At 41.4% G+C, this 23,232-nt stretch overlaps 1 protein-coding gene across 2 annotated transcripts; it reads right to left on the bottom strand.

Annotated features, from left to right (window-relative positions):
• Positions 1-3,816: 3,816 nt before the first annotated feature.
• lcmt1 (leucine carboxyl methyltransferase 1) lies at positions 3,817-18,550 on the bottom strand. Of its 2 annotated transcripts, none has more exons than XM_055890282.1 (11): positions 18,318-18,550; positions 9,241-9,332; positions 9,014-9,135; positions 8,827-8,903; positions 8,540-8,601; positions 8,321-8,423; positions 7,438-7,558; positions 7,232-7,333; positions 6,626-6,717; positions 4,671-4,768; positions 3,817-4,539 (listed from the first exon to the last, which is right to left on the bottom strand). In XM_055890282.1, exons 1-11 carry the CDS (start codon positions 18,458-18,460, stop codon positions 4,517-4,519), a joined length of 1,035 nt encoding a protein of 344 aa, XP_055746257.1. In that variant the 5' UTR covers positions 18,461-18,550; the 3' UTR covers positions 3,817-4,516. The 2 variants fall into 2 exon arrangements, with proteins under 2 accessions (XP_055746257.1, XP_055746258.1); XM_055890283.1 differs by lacking the exon at positions 18,318-18,550 and adding an exon at positions 9,640-10,080.
• Between the last annotated feature and the right edge of the window lie 4,682 nt (positions 18,551-23,232).

The following is a 23,232-nucleotide window of genomic DNA, read 5'->3' as shown; positions in this document are numbered from 1 at the left end:
GTTTGTACCATGTTTTGTGCTGCTACCATGTTGTTGTCATGTTGTGTTGCTACTATACTGTGTTGTCATGTGTTGCTGCCTTGCTATGTTGTTGTCTTAGGTCTCTCTTTATGTAGTGTTGTGTTGTCTCTCTTTTCGTGATATATGTTTTGTCCTATATTTATATTTTATTTTTAATCCCAGCCCCCTACCAAAAGGCCTTTTGGTAGTCTGTCATTGTAAATAAGAATTTGTTCTTAACTGACTTGCCTAGTTAAATAAATAAAAATATAGACTTGGTCTTTTACCACTCCTACCTTGTCACAACACAAGTGACTGGCTCAAACGCATTAAGAAGGAAAGAAATTCCACAAATTAACTTTTTACAAGGCACACCTGTTAATTGAAATGCATTCCAGGTGTCTACCTTGTGAAGCTGGTTGAGAGAATGCCAGAGTGTGCAAAGCTGTCATCATTGCAGCAGGTGGCTACTTTGAAGAATCTCAAATATAAAATATATTTTTGGTTACTACGTGATTCCATATGTTCATAAGTCCTCTATGACAACAAAATCATAAACAACAGAGTAGGACTGGCTAATAAGTCCATAGTTTTGGGGTTGTGCTCAGGTAAAACAATTTGGCTAATCTATACTTCCATATTTCCAAGTCCTAGTCTTGAAGATCAAGGGGTATAACATTTTATTGGAATGACTGGAATTCTGATAGACTATGGTTTTTAATGTAAAGATATAATTTAATCATATTATATGGAGTAGAAAACGATAGGTTAGAAGAAGCCTACATAACCAATCCATAAAGTAACATTTTACATCCATTTATGGCCAGTTATGTAAACTTTAACATTGATTTATCCTGCAACAGATGTCATTCAATTGGTAACATACATTTTTGTCTTCTTCTAATGCCTCTTAAGGGGAAAGTAATTTAAAAGTAGCTGAATGTACTCAGATTACATTAGAGTTTGTGTAATCCAAAAGGTATGTTACTGATTACAATTCGGGACAGGTAACTAGTAACTGTAATGGATTACATTTAGAAAGTAGCCTACCCAACCCTGGTAGTAGCTGACGTGTATAGTGTTGGGTCATCGGCTTACATAGACTCAATGGCTTACTGAAAGCCAGTAGCATGTCGTTAGTAAAGATTGAAAAAAGTAAAGGGCCTAATCAGCTGCAGATCATGACCGATAATGTCAAAAGCTGCACTGAAGTCTAACAAAACAGCCCCCCCATCAATTTCTCTCAGACAATCATCAGTCATTTGTGGAGGTGCTGTGCATGTTCAATGTCCTTCCCTATAAGCGTGCTAAAAGTCTGTTGTCAATTTGTTTACTGTAAAATAGCATTGTATCTGGTCAAACACAGTTTTACTAAGGGTTGGTAACAGGCTTATTGGTCGGCTATTTGAACCAGTAAAGTGGGCTTTACTATTCTTAGGAAGCGGAATTACTCTTGCTTCCTTCCAGCCCCGAGGGCACACACTTTCTAGTAAGCTTACATTGAAGATATGGCAAATAGGATGGTAATATTGTCCGCTATTATCCTCAGTAATTTTCTGTCCAAGTTGTCAGACCCAGGTGGCTTGTCAATAATTTTTTCACCTCTTCCACACTCACTTAACTGAATACAAAAATTCAGTAATGGGGATTCTAATCACAGCTGCCACCCTAGTGTTCGAGCTTCCAGTTTCTCCAAGTAGGCCCAGAGCTTTGCCACTCTCCTAGCCCAGGGAGTTTCCCTGTCGGGACAAAAGTTTTCAGCACTACAGTAGGCTCCCACCCTTCAGCCATTCTAGTTTCGCTGTCTCCAGCTTTACTCAGCCCCTAGTCCGCTGCTCCGCCAGGCTTTAGGTTCTCTGCCCCACTAGGTCTGCACTCTCTCTCTCTCTTAGTTGGTCAGCTGCCTCCAGCCTCAGTCAGCAAGCAGTCAGCTACGCACTAAACCTCCTGCCCTAGTTCTAGGCCATCTATCTCTATCAGCCCCTTGACCTGGAGGGCCCACTGTTTCCTGACCCAGGGGGCTGCTGATTCCAGCTCTGGGTGGCTGCCCACCTCCTGCACTAAAATACCCTCTGTCCCTTGCACCTGAGAAACTTCCTGACCTCATCTCTGGGCCCAGCCTGCCCCTGCCTACAGATCCTTAATGGGCCCCGCTAATGCTCCACCGTGGTAGCCATTGCCTTGCAATTTAAAATACTTTGATTGCCTGAGTGGTGAGTCACCAACGTCAGCCGCAGGCAGTATCCTTTGCCATCGGCAGGGACTGGGGAGTTTGTCAAGATTAAAATAAATATGAAAGGAGCAAAGCCCAGATAAAACGTTTGAAGAAACCCTGCCTCAGTCTTCTGAATCTTTCTTTTGCGGGACAATTACACATATTTGAATGCCAAATACACACCAGATGGCTTTCCAATAGGTGTTGTGTTCCTGAATGTTCCAGTCTCTGTCCTGACATAAATCAGTGTGCGAATCAAGGACAAGATTTTAATATTGCTGTCCTTCAATGATCAACAAAATTTGCTGAGCTTGAGCAATTTTGACAAAAACAATGAATATAGCGGAGACCGAAATGAATAACATCCTTGATAAAGATGAGCAATAATGACTCGATAAAATAAATAATTCAAATAATGAGATATTGTATGATAACAATTTTGTAAAATTATATGATGTTATACTAATACAATTGCTCAAGTAATATATTTTTTCTCCCGAAGAGGTAGGGGTTCAAATGATTGACATCCCTAAAGATTTTTATAAATAACGTATTTGGTCCCATATTCGTTGCATGCAATAAATACAAACTTGTGACACTCTAAGCTTGTTGGATGCATTTGCAGTTCGTTTTGGTTGTGTTTCAGAGTTCAGAGATCATACCCTCATGCTAACCTCCCGTTATTGGTAATTGTGAGAGTTTAACATGTCTTGGGAATATGATCTTTGACCTCTTTCTTACTCATCATTCACAATTTTTATGATTATCCATAATCATGGTAGCATCCAGATTGATCTGTGTTTAGAAACATATTCTATGCTTATTTATAAAAAAGTGACAATAAATGACTTAACATTTATATTGGGCACAAAATAAGCTGAAAAACCATAACTGCAAATGCATCCAAGTTTGTAGTCACAAGCTTGTAGTTGTTGTGCGATAGGAATATGGGACCAAATACTGAACTTTAACTACTTTTATAATTTTGACCCCCTACCTTTTTGAGAAAAAAAAAGTATAACTTGTTAAACAAAATCTCATTCTCTGAGCAATTATATTAGTATAAAATAATTTCCCAATATTATGAGCATTCAATAAAGCTCAATATTTGAGTTATTTTATGCAGTGATTATTGATCATCTCTATGAAGGGTGTAAAAATGTTCAAACCCCACTATATGTCACCCTAATTTATATTTATTTACAAGTCATTTTGAAAATGTTCTATAATTTGTAGGTTGAGTACATTGGGAGGAAAAAAAGTAAGTAATTTAATCAATTTCTGGGGTTACATTTTAAGGCAGCAAAATGTGAAGACTGCAAGGGGTGTGTAGACTAACTAGACACTGTATATGTGTTATAAACATCTCTCTAACATCACTATGTCTTCAGTCCTCTAGTGCTGCTATCTGTATCCATACCACACAAGGTCATATTGGGTAAATGTTTCTCTGTAAAACACAGGATCTGACCAGAAGGACATAGGGGTCTCAGAGGGTGACTCAAACTATTCAATGTGTTTTCCATGCGGAAATGACATTGACTTTCATGGCATCTAACGCACAGTCTGTTGACCATAGGTAATGAAATGGAGGTCAGGTATTCAAACACATATTAACAGCTTTATTCAACCTCTATAGACCTGCATTGTCGTGTCATTGGTACTGTTGTATCACCTGCAAGGACTTGAAATTAGTTTGCTCTGATTGAAAATGCCATTCCTATTTCTTTCAGACTAGAATCCTTGTTACATGCAAATGTATATATTGCTATTGCAAATCCAGCAATTTCCTAATTGAATCAAAGAAATCTTTAAGTGCATTCGATGTATCAACTTTCCATTTCTATTTGTACGAAATTATCAGTCTTGGCAAAACATTTCTATTGTCTTAATAAATAAACATTTTAGTTCACAAAACAGCAATGGCACATTAAAAACTTGACCGGTACCTGGCTTGTACTTTCTCTAACATCCAGCTCAATGTTGTCTGAAGGTACATTAGAAACAATGAAATGAAGTCTAGGGATTCTGTCCTTTCCAGTGTCTTGTCATTCATATCACACTTCCAGCACAAACTTCTCTTTTCTTTCACAAAAACATACTGGGAGACAGTGGGTGCACTTATGGGATGCAAAGGAAACACATTAAGTAGAATTCTGCTGATGCCAGAAGTTTCCCACTTTATTTGAAACAAAGACAGACAGGACTGGAGTCTGATGTTAACAGGTTCCTTCTTCCTTACATGGTGGTGTTGATCATGGCACAGAGAAACAGGCTTAAGACAGACGGTCCAGTCCAGGTTCAGAAAGCAACTTGTGAGAGTCCTGGAACAAGCAGACGATAGTGTCATTGGTGATCTTATAAAGAACAGTGATATAAATTTAAAAAAATGTTCTGTATCCAAATGTAAAGACTTAAAAATGAACTTTGTGGCAGTACTCTAACCCATATGTACCTAGCTTGAGCTTGTCCTTGGTGGCCCAGCAGATACTGTAATGTTGGAGGAGCTGCTGCAGAAGTTCCTTCTCATCCAGAAATTCCAGACGCTCTATTCTGTATTAAAAACCAAAAGATGGAGAAACTAAATAAAGAGTTTAACAAAAAAATAAAAGTAAAATTGAGCTAAACAATGTGAAACTGACAACGGAGAAATAACATGATGCCTAATGTATTGAACAGACTTTATACAACAGGTGGGTCTAATCCTGAATGATGATTGGTTAAAAGCTACCACCGGTTACCACCGGCTGTTTCTTTGACGTTAAAATGCCTATTTACTCTGTTCCATCTGACTGCCCAATCGACTCTCATCAGCCCAGCCAGGGAAGTTATAAACTTGATCTCCACTATAAAAATCTAGACATTATCTCACATTTCTTTTAGACTAACATTTCGTTTTCAACAGCGGAGATTTGTATAAACCTTGCTGTCTGGCTCTCCGAAATTTTCTAATTTCGATTTCCAACTGTCCCATAGTAATGAATGTGTAGGGGTCGGGACGAGAGGCAGGCAGTGTTTCTCAGCCAGTCTAAATCCTTAATCAGCTGGCATCATTTTTATGGATATATATACAAAGAATATACAATCGGAAAAAGGTCAAACGAAACGAAGTGCAGCTAGTTTGCAGTCTTTCCTGCTTCAGTTTGAAGTTGTGTTAGCTGTGTACTCTGAACAGTGTCCTGACAAGAGAGCACATTTTCTATGCCAGGTAAAATCGTGCTTCATTAGCTCATTGTTATGGATGTGTCCAAATAAATGTCACTAGAAAACAGCTTAAACAAATGCAGCTACTGTTGTTATTCTGTCTGCACGGTTTGACGTGACTGTAAGTTAGCCAGCTAGCAAGCAAGGGATAAGAAAGTTGCCAGCAGGTATAGCAATTTAACATTCAGAACGAACGACTGGGTCGTGGTCTCTGGCAACCGACCCAATAGAACGAACGACCAGTCAGATTGGGTAGCAACCCTATATTTGTTTCGGGACTATATAAATAAAATAACATTGTATTGGTCACATACACATGTTTAGCAGATATTATTGGTCACATACACATGTTTAGCAGATGTTATTGGTCACATACACATGTTTAGCAGATGTTATTGGTCACATACACGTGTTTAGCAGATATTATTGGTCACATACACGTGTTTAGCAGATGTTATTGGTCAAATACACATGTTTAGCAGATGTTATTGGTCACATACACATGTTTAGCAGATGTTATTGGTCACATACACGTGTTTAGCAGATGTTATTGGTCACATACACGTGTTTAGCAGATGTTATTGGTCACATACACGTGTTTAGCAGATATTATTGGTCACATACACGTGTTTAGCAGATGTTATTGGTCACATACACGTGTTTAGCAGATGTTATTGGTCACATACACGTGTTTAGCAGATGTTATTGGTCACATACACGTGTTTAGCAGATGTTATTGGTCACATACACATGTTTAGCAGATGTTATTGGTCACATACACATGTTTAGCAGATGTTATTGCGGTTGTAGCAAAATGCTTGTTTCTAGCTCCAACACTGCAGTAATATCTAACCATTTCACAACAATACACACAAATCTAAAGGAATGGAATTAAGAATATATAAATATTTGGATGAGTAATGTAGGAGCGGCAGACTAAAATACAGTCGAATAGAATACAGTATATACACATGAGATGAGTAATGCAAAATATGTAAACATTATAAAAGTGACTCTTGTGGAAGGATGAAATTCTATAAATCAAAATAACATTTTTTATTAAAATATTATTTGAATATGTTGTATAAATGGGATAATGTCCTCGAAGCCAGTGTTTGGAGGATATATTGGCACGGTTTGAAGGCCCTCGACTAACAACACCCGTGCCAATATATCCTCCAAACACTGGCTTCGATAGCATCTTACCTTGCCACATCATCCTGAGGTATAACACTGTACACAGTCATCATGTCCAGAGCATCTGCATTCTCCCAGCCCGTCTTTAGGAAGCGCTCCTTCTACAAATGCAAGCATGTTTCTCTTCAGGACATGTCTTGCACAAAATCAACACTTGGGATTTGTTGTTCAATTGTCATGATTGAGTACCTATATGTTTGGGGTGACATTTGATCAAGTTTCAATGCTGAATATTTACAAGCAACGGATTTAAGTCATACTGACTGTGAAACTTTCAAAAAGAAGCAAAACTCTTGACCAAGTGACCATAAGTCTTCGGCCCTGAGACCTTAAGTTTGGTTCCACAGACAGAGATCTGGAGACTGACACAGCTGCTGTAAATACAGAATTGTGGTCTTCTAATCACAAGTGTGTTGCTCTATGCAGGCCTGGAAGACACCCACTCAGCATGTATACACAGTGTTCGCGTCACAAAGTGAACCTTATCTAACTGTGCTCCATAATCACTGCTGCCTTCAGATTTATTTAGCTAATTCTGTAACGTCACTTCTGATCTAATACAAAGGTGTTTTAAAGTGTTGTTGTAAAGTTGCTGTACGGTTGAGGGTGCTGTACCTGCGATTCCAGTGACTGACACACCTCCACTCCTGCCAGATTACACTGACGACGCTGCAGATTCTCAATCATCACCTGGCCAAAACGATCTAGCATGTTCACCTAGAAAGAGAAACAATTAGCCTAGACGTTCAACAATATAGATGGAATCAGCAAAGGCATTCTATCTCGCCATAGTTCAGTGTCTGATCTTGTTCATCCTTTACCTGCTCATAGTTGACGAACATGGCTGTGTGGAAGGTGACTGAGGCCCAGTTCACCAGCTTGGATGACTGATCTGGAGTCATGTAGACCAGCACACACTCTGACAGGAACAACGTAGGCAACCTAGAAAGAGAACAAAACATCCCCAAGTTAGAAAAAGCCAGAGGATTCCTAATCAGTTCTGCATGTAAAAAAAGGTATACATTTTATGTCTGGGATGCATCCTACATGCAAATAAATGTTGTCTATTTCACCTTTGTTACATCTGCTTAATTTCTCCCTTGAATGTCAGAATCTGTGACATAAAACACCACATCCACAGAGCCTTTGGCACAAGTGGCAGACATTTTAGAAGACAGTTGAATCCACAAAAAAAAAAATGTTCTAACGTCATTGAGGCTTGGCTGGTAGACCAGACCTCACAGGAAGACGTTAATACATGCACTAAAACAGTAAGCTCAAAAAAAAAAAGAACCCTTGGTTGACACTGGGCCAGCGACTATGGCGGCTTTTCCAAGTCTCATAGGCTGAGATCAAAGGAGATAGGGCTCTTTGACACACAGGTGGAAAGTATGGAAAATCAAAGAGCACCCAAGTGTATGATCGTTGTCATCAGGAACTGACTGCCAAACACTCAGCCACGTCTGGCCAAGACCATAAATACGAGTTAGGTACAGGGAAAGAACACTGTCAGCCCAAGACATCAATAGCATGCCAAACATCCTACTGTAGACCTACAGCAAAACTGGTGATCCACTGATAAGGTTGGATACTGCTACCTCAAATGGCTAGACTCTTGCAAAGCTGTCCAACAAAATTAAATAAAAATAGTGCAACGGTGAATGCTAGGCCAAACATGTTCAATATAATGTTATTTTCACTGACTCTGGGTTGAGGTGGAACTTCTTCAGTTTGTCATCTAGGCCTGGGATGTCCCTGAGGTCAGCACCGATGATGCAGTACCTGTCTGAGTCTAGACTGTGGCCATCTGAAACAGACACAGACAATACAAATGAAGACTAGGTAAATATCAAATGTTACCACAAGAGACAATTACATACAATTATGTTGATTTGTATCAGCCAATGTATTTTACTTCATTACCTAGTAATAGTGAGTCTGTGGAGTGGGTCTCAATGAGAGGTTTTGACAGTGGTGGTTTTGTCCTGAAGAGAAGGTTCACAACATTATAACTACTGTTTCTTATTAACAGATTATCACACTACAAGTGTAACTGGACAGACTATTTCCAAAAGTGTTTATAGACAGGATCTGCTTCCCTCTGCAGGTCAATTTCTGACATTACTGAGACCACAGTGACATCAAAACAAATTAAACCAAAAACTGATGTATATGAATTATTCTAAAAGAGAAAAAGTAGAACATCTTACTTTATGTTGTGTATTTTCCTGGCAGCAATCATTGGAAAGTCAACTTCAAAGTATTTTCTAGGCATGAGGTTTTCATCCTAAAAACATACAAATGACAAATGAAAGACTATGCAAGTAAAAACCAAGATCAAGCATGAATTGTACTCTAAAATTAATGCATTTCTTTAATGGGATTATTAGACTGTACCTTTAGCCTCCAGAAAGTGGTGTCCAGCCCTGCCCCCAGGTTCACTATCTGACAGTCACACTTTGTTTTCCTGAGGAAGGCATCCAGGAGGTGGTTCATTCCCTGCACGCGGGCATAGTAGCCTAACAGAGGACAACAAAGATTTAGTAATACAGTATTAAGCAAACCTTCTTCACACCAAAAAAATTAAATAAATGTGTTTTTGTCTCTGGCCAACATTGACTTGCCTCTGTTAATTTCTGGAGCTTTTCGTTCCCCTACCGACCTCACAAAATACTGGACATAGGGGTCCGTCCAGTAGCCTTTACTGGTTGCATATCTGAAAATCAAACAAATGGTAAGTATTGCCTGTCCAAATGCAGTATAAAAAAATAATACACTCCCATTTATGAAATAAGTCTTGTGTCATTTACTGTGTAAAATCTGAATAAATACTAATGGCAAGCTGATTATTTATTCCACCACTATGTGGTTCAATAGATACACTTTTCATGTTGATGGTATGCAGGTGGCTACAACTGGGGGAGGCAATTAACGTGTTGCAAACGCACAGCAACAATGTCGCAATTCGGATCACCTAATTATGCAGCAGCTTGTACATGTTATGAATCTAGCTAGCTAGCTACCTTTTGCATGTCGTTGCATCGTCACAAGTCGACCTCACTGCTTCGTCGGCAGTGTCTAAATCTGTGAAGGGTTGTCGGGCAGCCATCTAACAGTTTCACACCTCATACAAAAGTCCCTGTTGTTAATATATATATTTTTAAACGGTATTCTCTGCAACACCAAATGCATCAGCTGTTCCAATGTGGCTAACGTTAGCTAGTTGCTAACACTGTATAACTTTGACCGTAGCTTTGCTGCCGGGCAAAACAACTTGACAAGCCAGTTGGCCAAACTCTATAGTAGATGGACGAATTGATATAAGAAGCAGTTAAATCATTTAACTACTGTCACATAACATATGCAAGAAATTCGGTTAAATTGGCATTATTTAGCTACCACTGCTCGGCTGAAGGAGCTTGCCAGTCTTCAACATCCGGTACCTACAATGTATGTGTTCTTCTTCGATGAGGTTTAAGAGCAGTTGGCATCCTATAAATGTTGCATTACTGCCACCTACTACACTGGAGTACAACTCCCTTATACCTTGCTTGAAAATAAATAAATAAACAATAAATACCCTACCATCTAACACTACACTCACAAAAATAATACCACCCTAATCCACTATTTAAATACACTGCTCAAAAAAAAAAGCACATTTGTGGCCTGCTGGAGGTCATTTTGCAGGGCTCTGGCAGTGCACCTCCTTGCACTAAGGCGGAGGTACCGGTCCTGCTGCTGGGTTGTTGCCCTCCTACGGCCTCCTCCACGTCTCCTGATGTACTGGCCTGTCTCCTGGTAGCGCCTGCATGCTCTGGACACTACGCTGACAGACACAGCAAACCTTTTTGCCACAGTTCGCATTGATGTACCATCCTGTATGAACTGCACTACCTGAGCCACTTGTGTGGGTTGTAGACTCCGTCTCATGCTACCACAAGAGTGAGAACACCGCCAGCATTCAAAAGTGACCAAAACATCAGCCAGGAAGCATAGGAACTGAGAAGTGGTCTGTGGTCACCACCTGCAGAATCACTCCTGTTTTGGGGGGTGTCTTGCTAATTGCCTATAATTTCCACCTTTTGTCTATTCCATTTGCACAACAGCATGTGAAATTTATTGTCAATCAGTGTTGCTTCCTAAGTGGACAGTTTGATTTCACAGAAGTGTGATTGACTTGGAATTACATTGTGTTGTTTAAGTGTTCCCTTTATTTTTTTGAGCAGTGTATATGTAACAGTATAACTTTAAACCGTCCCCTCGCCCCGACCCGGGCGCGAACCAGGGACCCTCTGCACACATCAACAACGGTCGCCCACGAAGCACAGTCGTTACCCATCGCTCCACAAAAGCCGCGGCCCTTGCAAAGCAAGGGGCAACCCTACTTAAAGTCTCAGAGCAAGTGACGTAACTGATTGAAATGCTACTAGCGCGTACCCGCTAACTAGCTAGCCATTTCACATCCGTTACATATATTTAGTCCTACTTCAGGCCAACAACCTGAAAGGATGGGACACCACCACTTAACACCCCCCAAAGCTTTCCCTTGCCCTCCATTTGGCAAATCTGACCATAATACTATACTCCTGATTCCTGCTTACAAGCACGAATTAAAGCCAGAAGCACAAGTGACTCGGTCTATAAAATAGTAGTCAGATGAAGCAGATGCTAAGCTACAGGACTGTTTGGCTAGCACAGACTGGAAAATGTTCCTGGATTCTTCCGATGGCACTGAGGAGTACACCACATCAATAAGTGCATCGATGACGTCGTCCCCACAGTGACTGTACGTACATACCCCAACCAGAAGCCATGGATTACATGCAGCATTTGCACTGAGCTAAAGGGTAGAGCTGCAGCTTTCCAGGAGCGAGACTCTAACCCGGAAGCTTATAAGAAATCACGCTATGCCCTCCGACGAACCATCAAACAGGCAAAGCGTCAATACAGGACTAAGATCGAATCGTACTAAACTGGCTCCGACGCTCGTCACATGTGGCAGGGCTTGCAAACTATTACACTACAAAGGGAAGCACAGCCAAGAGCTGCCCAGTGACACAAGCCTACCAGATGAGCCAAATAACTTTATGCTCACTTGTGCCCAAGAACACTAAGGCAACCTGCCTAAACGACTACAACCTCTGTAGCCATGAAATGCTTTGAAAGGCTGGTCATGACTCACACCAACACCATTATCCCAGAAACCCTACACCCACTCCAATTTGCATACCGCCCCAACAGATCCACAGATGATGCAATCTCTATTGCACTCCACACTGCCCTTTCACACCAAGATAAAAGGAACACCTATGTCAGAATGCTATTCATTGACTACAGCTCAGAGTTCAACACCAATCTCATCGCTAAGCTAAGGACCCTGGGACTAAACACCTCCCTCTGCAACTGGATCCTGGAATTCCTGACGGGCCGCCCCCAGGTGGCAAGGGCAGGTAGCAACACATCCGCCACGCTGATCCTCAACACAGGGGCCACTCAGGGGTGCGTGCTCAGTCCCCTCCTGTACTCCCTGTTCACTCATGTGTGCACGGCCAGGCACGACTCCAACACCATCATTAAGTTTGCCGATGACAACAGTGCTAGGCCTGATCACCGACAATGATGAGACAGCCTATAGGGAGGAGGTCAGAGACCTGACCGTGTGGTGCCAGGACAACAACCTCTCCCTCAACGTGATCAAGACAAAGGAGATGATTGTGGACTACAGGAAAAGGAGGACCGAGCACACACCCATTCTCATCGACGGCGCTGTAGTTGAGCAGGTTGAAATCTTCAAGTTCCTTCGCGTCCACATCACCAACAAACTAACATGGTCCAAGCACACCAAGACAGTCATGAAGAGGGCATGACAAAACCTATTCCCCTCAGGAGACTGAAAATATTTGGCATGGGTCCTCAGATCCTCAAAAGGTTTTACAGCTGCACCATCGAGAGCATCCTGACTGGTTGCATCAAGGCCTGGTATGTTAACTGCTCGGCCTCCGACCGCAAGGCACCACCGAGGGTAGTGCGAACGGCCCAGTACATCACTGGGGCCAAGTTTCCTGCCGTCCAGGACCTCTATACCAGGCGGTGTCAGAAGAAGGCCCTAAAAATGTTCAAAGTCTCCAGCCACCCTAGTCATAGACTGTTCTCTCTGCTACCACATGGCAAGTGGTATTGGAGCGCCAAGTCTAGGTCCAAGAGGCTTCTAAACAGCTTCTACCCCCAAGCCATAAGACTCCTGAACATCTAATCAAATGGCTACCCAGACTGTTTGCACCCCCTCCTACGCTGATGCTACTCTCTGTTATTATTTATGCATAGTCACTTTAACAACTCTACCTACATGTACATACTACCTCAATTACCTTGACACCGGTGCCCCGCACATTGACTCTGTACCGGTACACCTGTATATAACCCTGCTATTGTTATTTACTGCTGCTCTTCAATTATTTGTTATTCTTATCTCTTATTTATTTGGGGGGGTATTTTCTTAAAACTGCATTGTTGGTTAAGGGCTTGTAAGTAAGCATTTCACTGTAAGGTCTACACCTGTTGTTTTCGGCGCATGTGACAAATACAAATTTATTTGATTTGACTCTTCTGATGTCAAGTCTCGCACACCCAAATACCTCTCTGCAGCTGCCACCACAACCTCAATTTTCTACGACTTACGTTCCATCCCTGCAGTACAGTTGATAACCATTGCTATCAATGCTAAAAATCTAATTTTCCTGAAACATATCATTTGTTGGCCTGTCTCTCTGTACTGGTACAGATCTACTACTCACACCACTCCTCTCAGGATCCCTCCCCCTTGACCCATCTTCCTCAACTTTCTTCACTGCCTCAGCATATGACAATTTCTGCACTCCTCTAACCCTGGAAACCTTCATCTGACTCTTTCACATGGGACATTTCTGATCCCCAGCCCCATAGCCACCCCTACAATTAACACATACCAATACTTTCCCCAATGCTACACATTGCTACTGGTTAGAGTTTGGGGCCAGTAACTGGAAGGCAGAACTTCAATTAACAGGATAATGGCGGACGGAAGACAGGGTGGTGCGGCAAGTGCCGCTTCTCATACGAATGCTGTTAAAATATCTAAAACATCAGGTGTACGCCGACCCCAGCTAAGTAACTCATGCAAAGAGTTAAAGCTCAATTATGTGTTTTATCTCCAATACTTTGCCATGATTGTCAGTTATGTAGCTGCTCTACTGATAATCTCAGTGCGTCCTTGCTGGGATGACACAATCAGTCTACTACCAGAGAATATCAACACCAAACACATTGGTTCACCGTTCCACGGGAGCGAACAGTACACAGCATACCATAATGTTCTGATAAATGGCCAAGTCTACCTCGCTCCCTATTCCACTGAACAGCTTCGGCGTAACAAACACAAGTCCAACATTTATCGGAAACTTTTAAACTACCTGTTCACTACCCTCCTACTCTCCGGGGATGTGCAACTCAATCCTGGGCCTAACATCACAGAGCCAGCGATACTCACCGGAGTGGAAAGCAGTGGATGGCCTCGTCCACTGATCGTCGCCGCTGTGGAAGTGGGTGAGTGCTATGGTCCCATGGTTTCTCTCGACCCACCCGGCTCCAGGATAGATTTTGACTCTTCAAACATACCCAAGTCGCTATTTGCGATCCCTGACTTTGTTTCTGGGACGCAAGCTGTTTTAATTAGTTCCCCGCATCCAGTGCAGGCGGGAGGGATAGTTAATTGCGCTACCGAACTGCCCCTAATCAAAACGAAACAAAACGGCCTAAACCCAGCGGTCAGAAAACAGAACATTTTCCTTTTTTCAATGTGTCAATCACTCTCGAGTCATCTGGGACCCACGAGCTAAGCCCAATGGACTACTAGGGGGGCACTTGAACATTCGTAGTGTCATTCCAAAAAGTGATCAAATTCAACATCTTCTCACAGATTCCAACCTTGAATTCATCTGCCTCTCAGAGACATGGCTCCATAAAAACTCTCCATATGCTGCTTTGATTGTGCCCGGCTAGAAAGTTTTCAGGAGAGACTGGATTGAAGGAAGAGGAGCGGGTGTGATGATTTACATTAAAGAACATATCGATGTAAACAAATTGAGTGGTCATGTGATAATGAACTAGAATGTATTGGCCTGAACGTTACACTGTCTCCCCAAATGTATTTTACCCTTATTGGAATGTATAGGCCACCTTCCACCAAAAGTGTTTTTTGATCAGTTTAATAACATGTTTAGGGAATGTGATTTTTGGGAAAGAGGTAATCTTAATGGGAGATTTTAATATTAATTATGAAGACAAGTCTTGTAGGAAAACCCTCAAACGGATCACTAATACTTTTGACTTTACACAGCTAGGTAATAAAGGGCCAACCAGGGTGACTTGTTGCTCTAAAACACAGATTGATTTGGTGTTCAGTAATTAACCAGAGACAGAGTGACTAAATCATTCAATATGGTTACTGGGCTATCTGATCATAATCTGACACTTATAGCCAGAAAGCTGTCTAAGAGCAGGTTTAACCTCTCTACTGTTAGAAAGCCAGATCAACTAAGAATACCTAAGAGTGAATTAAACTATTTTGAAAACTCAATTAAGGGAATTAACTGGAATGATCTCTTGTCCTATACAGACGTGGAAGCTGATAGTCAGGTTTTTCTATCCACAATCCAGACTACAATAAATGGTTTCTAAAGAAAATCAAATCCAAAAGAGCACTCTTCCTTGGCTAAATGGAGAAATCTGGAAATTGATGAAAGAACGAGATTATGCTCTAAAAATAGCCCTAAAATCCAAATTAGAGCATGACAGACGTAGGTTTACCATGTTGAGAAATAAGGTGATGAAAGAAATCAGACAGGCCAAGGCAAACATTTTTATTAACATAATTGGTGAAGCAAAGGGAAAATCTAAATTCATCTGGGAGAATCTAAAAAAGTTAACAGTGCAAAAAGACTAGAAATCATGGTGAATAACAATCTAACACAGGATGCAGTCGAAATAGCAATAGCCTTCAATTCCTACTTTATTGACTCTGTCAGGGTACTGACACAGAACCCCTCCACTGGTTTCTGGGGCTCAGTGCTAGTAAATGACACTCAACCTGTCTTCATCATAAGGGAGGTTTCTGAGTCAAAGGTGAACAAGGTGATTAGCTCACTAAAGAACTCTAAAGCCAAAGATGTGTTTGGGCTGGACTCTACCTTTCTTAAAAACTACAAAGAGTCACTCATTGGCCCCATTACTAAGGTCACCAACACATCTATTGGTCTCGGGGTGTTTCCAAGGGTATGGAAGTCAGCCATAATAACGGCCATCTTTAAATCGGGCGACCCTGCTGACGTGAGTAACTACAGGCCCATTAGTATACTACCTGTGGTGTCAAAGGTTGTTGAAAAGTGTGTAGCAGAACAACTGATTGCCCACCTCAACAACAGCCCCTTCACATTACACTCCATGCAGTTTGGCTTCAGAGCGAAACACTCCACAGAAACGGCCAACTGCTTTCTTCTGGAAAATGTGAAGTCCAAGATGGACAAAGGGGGTGTTGTTGGGGCTGTGTTTCTGGACCTAAGGAAGGCTTTTGATACTGTTAACCATGAGATTCTCATCACAAAATTGTCCAAGTTCAACTTTTCCCCCGATGCCTTGAGATGGATGAAATCATACCTTGAAGGCAGAACTCAGTGTGTCAGAGTGAGCAATGGGCTGTTTCCCACTCTTAGCTATGATGTGGGCGTGCCCCAAGGGTCAATACTGGGGCCCCTCCAGTTCAGCCTGTACATTAATGATCTGCCTTCTGTCTGTACTGGGTCTGAAGTTCAAATCTATGCAGATGATACAGTGATATATGTGCATGCAAAGAGCAAACAACAAGCTGCACAAGAACTCCCTACTGTAATGGTCCAGGTTACAAAGTGGCTCAGTGACTCGTGTTTGCATCTCAATGTGAAAAAAACTGTTTGCATGTTCTTCACAAAGAGGGCAACAGATGCTACTGAGCCAGATGTCTGTGTCAGGGGAGAAGCTCCAGGTGGTATCTGATTTTAAGTACCTTGGCATCATATTTGATTCCAACCTTTTTTTAAACGAATGTGAAAAAGGTCATTCAGATAACCAAATTTAACCTAGCTAATTTCCGATTTATACGAAATTGTTTGACTACAGAGGTAGCAAAACTATACTTCAAATCTATGATACTCCCCCACTTTAAATACTGTTTGACTAGTTGGGCCCAAGCTTGCTGTACAACATTAAAACCTATTCAGTCTGTCTACAAACAGGCTCTCAAAGTGCTTGATAGGAAGCGCAATAGCCAGCATCACTGTTACATCCTCAGAAAGCATGAGCTCCTGAGTTGGGAAAATCTTGTGCAATACACCGACGCATGTCTTGTATTCAAGATCCTAAATGGTCTGGCTCCCCCTCCACTCAGTATTTTTGTTAAACAGAAAACCCTAACTATTGGCAGCAGATCCACAAGATCTGCCATGAGAGGTGACTGTATAGTTCCCTTAAGGAAAAGCACCTTTAGTAAATCCGCTTTCTCTGTGAGAGATTCCCATGTCTGGAATACACTGCCATCAGACACACATAACTGCACCACATATCACACTTTCACAAAATGCATGAAGACATGGCTAAAGGTCAATCAGATTTGTGAACATAATCCCTAGCTGTGTATTGCCACTTTCCATGTTGTCTGTTGTCTGTAGCTTGTGAGGTGTGGAAACACTTTGTTGCTTTTATGAATTTTGTCTTGCTGCTTTTTGTTCTGTTGCTCTGTCTGTATGCTATGTCTTGCTTGTCCTATGTTGCTCTGTGTGTGCTCACTGCTCAATGATTGTCTAAATTGTAATTGTTTTTAATAACCTGCCCAGGGACTGCGGTTGAAAATTAGCCGGCTGGCTAAAACCGGCACTTTTACTGAAACATTGATTAATGTGCACTGTCCCTGTAAAAAATAAAATAAACTCAAACATTCCTTTGTCTCATGCCCTTCTGTACACTTCTCACACCTAGGGACCTCCCTCCTACACACTGCTGCCACATGCCCATAAGCTTGGCACCGCTAACAACGTAATGTATTCAGCACAAAAGCTCGTACAGGATAACTTATATATCCTATCATCACTTTGTTGGGCAAAGACTCAACATCAAAACTCAAAAGAACAGACAATGACTCTTCTGTTTCACCACTCACGCCACCGTGTCTCCGTCGCACCAAACGACGAGCATCTTCCACTTCAGTTGGTCAACTTTTACATTTACTGCTACCCCAGTAATCACTACTTTCAATGGCGCCCTTTTCTTGAGAGTAAAACAATTCACATTTCTTGCCGATATTCGTTTAACGCGGAGCGCCTTCTCCCTCTGACCAGCAGAAACACAAGACCAATTCTGGTTACCCTCACCGATTTCCACAGCACCCACCCTGAAACCACAAATGGATCAGCCAAAAGGCAAGGGACCACTTTTTCCAAAAACGTCACTCCTACTGCCTCGGTGCAAGCCTCGGGCTCTGAGAACTTCACCACACCTACCACCTCCGATACTTTGCCCTCATTCACTTCCATGTCTTCTCCTCTCTTCAGCTCACTCTGCTTACACTTTCTACCATTCTTCTTTAACAAACCATCTCCCTTTTTTCAGACATTTTTAACCAACTCAAACTCACCCTCTTCCTTCCTCCCTCTCTCTTAGACCTCCTCTGCCTCTCTTTTCCCCTCCATTCCTCCTCCGTATTCCAAGTATACATCTCCTTATGATAATACTGCACTTCTCCTGACATCTTGTTCTTGCCTTCTGAAGGGACACCATTTAACAAGTTGTCACAATCTCCGTTCAATCAGCACGAACCCCTCGGGATGGAGCGCTCAACAGTACATCCCACTTGTAAAGCAGCCGCCTCGTCTTGATGTTCTTCTTTGGGCTACTTGGGCTACGGTATATGTGTCCCACAATGCAACGCTGTATTCATTTTCTAACGTTTTCATTGCCCTACTTTCTAGCCGCCACAACCAATAAATTAAATGCATTATAATGACATCAGATAACCTCTCAACAGATCTGGGATTGTTACTTTAGATGCATCAAATTTCTTTGGGATTGTTATGATGTTACACGTATATTTTATCTCTATGGTATTAAGTATGGGTCAGTTATAGAAATAAAATTTGACAGGGGTTTTGATCATGTTGACTTCAATTAAGACATCTAGTTTTGTGCAGGTAATAATGCCATTTAGTTTAATGCCAGGCTTGGTGGGCTCAGCCTCAAGGGCAAGTGTAAATCTGGTTGACACCTAACTCGTGATTTGCGTCAGCCAGGCTAGGCAAGTGCTGCCAATCCAAATGGAATTAGATCAATAAAGAATGGCAGCCATACTAATAAATTATCCATACTCCCCGTGGCCATGGCAACGTTATCAGTAAAAACCTGTCTCTCTCTTCTGTTTCTCTTATCTTCTTTTCTCTCCTTCAAGATTATTTTAATGAAGGGAATTGTTTTACATTTTTCCAGAGGAATCAGATGACAACACATGTTCATTAGGGCTGAATCTTTTTCATCCCGAGAATAAATAGGGCCTAACTTTTCTCCCGGGTATCCCGGTATTTCCCGCCAGAACCGGAAGTGCCATTCAAAAGCATTATAAAATATTTAAATATGCCTGCATTTGATTAAAGCTTTGATCAGCATGAAAATTCAAACCTGATGCTACCTGAGCCTGATGAGCCATATATTAAATACATTTTACGATCCCTACAATGTTAACAAGCCCAAGCCCAAAAAAGGCCAAATATTTGTGACTTTATCCAATACATAGCCTATGATATAGGCTACTGCACATTACGCACGACAGAAAAACATGAAAGCCCATAGATGTAACTAGCTATATGCTCTCTTGGGTAAATAAATGAATCAGTAGGCTAATCTTTTTTGAGTGTGAACTGTATTACTGTACTGTATTGTATTATACAGTATTTTATGGACTGGAATTACGCACATTGTTCAAACCATGATAAAACAGAAGAGAACATGTGATTCTGGTGCAACACATGCGGCCTACAAAGTTACAAGTATAGGCTAGCGAATTTTATTTCATTTTTGAAATATAATAGGGCCTATTTGTATAATTAGTAGGCTGATGCATATATATTTCCCCTAATGTTATTAGCCTACCTCTTCTTTCTCTCTATTGTTGCTTCAGCCCTTCTTCGCTTTAAACAGTTAAATTAAATACGTGTCCGTGTCCGTATCTTCATCATTCTAATGACACCCTTGAATAATATAGGACTAGAATTAGATGCAGAATGCCTAGACTTCTCTTCACAAAGATTGATTGAATGGTTATGGGTCTGAATAAATAACTGCTATAACCTATCCCCCATCTTCCTTCAAACTACTGGTGAGTTCTATTGGCTTCTGTATTTACAAAGACAGCCGTTGGAACCAAAAATCTCAAATGTGGACTCATAAGACCAAAGGACAGATTTCCACCGGTCTAATGTCAATTGCTTGTGTTTCTTGGCCCAAGCAAGTCTCTTCTTCTTATTGGTGTCCTTTAGTCGTGATTTCTTCGCAGCAATTCGACCATGAAGGCCTGTTTCACGCAGTCTCCTCTGAACAGTTGATGTTGAGATGTGTCTGTTACTTGAACTCTGTGAAGCATTTATTTCGGCTGCATTTTCTGAGGCTGGTAACTCTAATTAACTTCCTTTCCTGTGGCGGTCCTCATGAAAGCCAGTTCATCATAGTGCTTGATAGTTTTTGCGACTGCACTTGAAGCAACTTTTAAAATTCTTGACATTTTCCGCATTGACTGAACTTCATGTCTTAAAGTAATGATGGACTGTCGTTTTTCTTTGCTTATTTGAGTTGTTCTTGCCATAATATGGACTTGGTCTGTCTTCTGTATACCGCCCTACCTTGTCACAACACAACGTTTGGCTCAAATGCATTTAGAAGGAAATAAATTCCACAAATTAACTATTAACAAGGCACACCTGTTAATTGAAATGCATTCCAGGTGACTATCTCATGAAGCTGGTTGAGAGAATGCCAAGAGTGTGCAAAGCTGTCATCAAGGCAAAGGGTGGCTACTTTGAAGAATCTCAAATATAAAATATATTTTATATTTAACACTTTTTTGGTTACTACATGATTCCACGTGTGTTATTTCATAGTTTTGATGTCTTCACTATTATTCTACAATGTAGAAAATAGTACAACAATAAAGAATTGTACAACAATAAAGAAAAACCCTTGAACAGTTTAAAACTGTTTTCTGCCCTTCCCAAAAGATAGAATTTGTAGATAATTGGCCCTCTTTCTGGGACTCACCCACAAACAGGACCAAGCCTGACCTGCTGAGGAGTGACGGACTCCATCCTAGCTGGAGGGGTGCTCTCATCTTATCTACCAACATAGACAGGGCTCTAACTCCACAATGAAATAGGGTGCAGGCCAGGCAGCAGGCTGTTAGCCAACCTGCCAGCTTAGTGGAGTCTGCCACTAGCATAGTCAGTGTAGTCAGCTCAGCCATCCCCATTGAGACTGTGTCTGTGCCTCGACCTAGGTTGGGCAAAACTAAACATGGCGGTGTTTGCCTTAGCAATCTCATTAGGATAAAGACCTCCTCCATTCCTGCCATTATTGAAAGAGATCGTGATACCTCACATCTCAAAATAGGGTTACTTAATGTTAGATCCCTCACTTCAAAGGCAGTTATAGTCAATGAACTAATCACTGATCACAATCTTGATGTGATTGGCCTGACTGAAACATGGCTTAAGCCTGATGAATTTACTGTGTTAAATGAGGCCTCACCTCCTGGTTACACTAGTGACCATATCCCCCGTGCATCCCGCAAAGGCGGAGGTGTTGCTAACATTTACGATAGCAAATTTCAATTTACAAAAAAGAAAATTACGTTTTCGTCTTTTGAGCTTCTAGTCATGAAATCTATGCAGCCTACTCAATCACTTTTTATAGCTACTGTTTACAGGCCTCCTGGGCCATATACAGCATCCTCTCTGAGTTCACTGAATTCCTATCGGACCTTGTAGTCATAGCAGATAATATTCTAATTTTTGGTGATTTTAATATTCATATGGAGAAGTCCACAGACCCACTCCAAAAGGCTTTCGGAGCCATCATCGCCTCAGTGGGTTTTGTCCAACATGTCTCTGGACCTACTCACTGCCACAGTCATACTCTGGACCTAGTTTTGTCCCATGGAATAAATGTTGTAGATCTTAATGTTTTTCCTCATAATCCTGGACTATCGGACCACCATTTTATTACGTTTGAAATCGCAACAAATAATCTGCTCAGACTCCAACCAAGGAGCATCAAAAGTCGTGCTATAAATCGTGCTATAAATTCTCAGACAACACAAAAATTCCTTGATGCTCTTCCAGACTCCTTCTGCCTACCCAAGGACGTCAGAGGACAAAAATCAGTTAACCACCTAACTGAGGAACTCAATTTAACCTTGCGCAATACCCTAGATGCAGTTGCACCCCTAAAAACGAAAAACATTTGTCATAAGAAACTAGCTCCCTGGTATACAGAAAATACCCGAGCTCTGAAGCAAGCTTCCAGAAAATTGGAATGGAAATGGCGCCACACCAAACTGGAAGTCTTCTGACTAGCTTGGAAAGACAGTACCGTGCAGTGTCGAAGAGCCCTCACTGCTGCTCGATCCTCCTACTTTTCCAACTTAATTGAGGAAAATAAGAACAATCCCAAATTTATTTTTGATACTGTTGCAAAGCTAACTAAAAAGCAGCATTCCCCAAGAGAGGATGGCTTTAACTTCAGCAGTAATAAATTCATGAACTTCTTTGAGGAAATGATCATGATCATTAGAAAGCAAATTACGGACTCCTCTTTAAATCTGCGTATTCCTCCAGGGCTTAGCTGTCCTGGATCTGCATAGCTCTGCCAGGGCCTGCGATCGGGAGAGACACTTAAGTGTTTTAGTACTGTCACGTTCCTGACCTGTTTTCTCTTGTTTTGTATGTGTTTATTGGTCAGGGCGTGAGTTGGGTGGGCAGTCTATGTTTTCTGTTTCTATGTTGGTTTTGGGTTGTCTGGTATGGCTCTTAATTAGAGGCAGGTGTTTTGCGTTTTCCTCTAATTGAGAGTCATATTAAGGTAGGTTGTTCTCACTGTTTGTTTCTGGGTGATTGTCTCCTGTGTCGTCCGTGTCTGTACCATACGGGACTGTTTGGCTGTTCATTCGTTTGATGTAGTCTGTTCCTGTCTGTGAGTTCTACGTGTAGTTATGTAAGTTCATGTTCAGGTTTCGTCTACGTCGTTTTCTTATTTTGTAATTTTCCAAGTGTTTTCGTATTCGTCTTTGTCTTTCAATAAATTACATTATGTCATCGTACCTTGCTGCGTATTGGTCCACCGATCCTTCTCTCCTCTCCTCGTCCGAGGAAGAGGAGGACGACAGCCATTACAAGTACTATATCTCTTGACACAATGATGAAAATAATCATGGCCTCTAAACCTTTAAGCTGCATACTGGATCCTATTTCTACTAAACTACTGAAAGAGCTGCTTCCTGTGCTTGGCCCTCC

Source organism: Salvelinus fontinalis, chromosome 30, assembly GCF_029448725.1.
Source record: "Salvelinus fontinalis isolate EN_2023a chromosome 30, ASM2944872v1, whole genome shotgun sequence".
Lineage (NCBI taxonomy): Eukaryota > Metazoa > Chordata > Actinopteri > Salmoniformes > Salmonidae > Salvelinus > Salvelinus fontinalis.
Note: the sequence above shows the minus strand (reverse complement) of the source record. Positions and strands in the feature narration are given on the sequence as shown.

Excerpts from the sequence above, each read along its gene's own strand:
- lcmt1 (XM_055890282.1), bottom strand. The coding sequence starts at position 18,460 with ATGGTGTCCCTTCAGAAGGCAAGAACAAGATGTCAGGAGAAGTGCAGT. Across the intron at positions 7,334-7,437 it reads TGTTCGTCAACTATGAGCAG|GTGAACATGCTAGATCGTTT; the intron begins GTAAAGGATGAA and ends TTCTCTTTCTAG. Across the intron at positions 4,769-6,625 it reads CCTCAGGATGATGTGGCAAG|AATAGAGCGTCTGGAATTTC; the intron begins GTAAGATGCTAT and ends TTTTTAATACAG.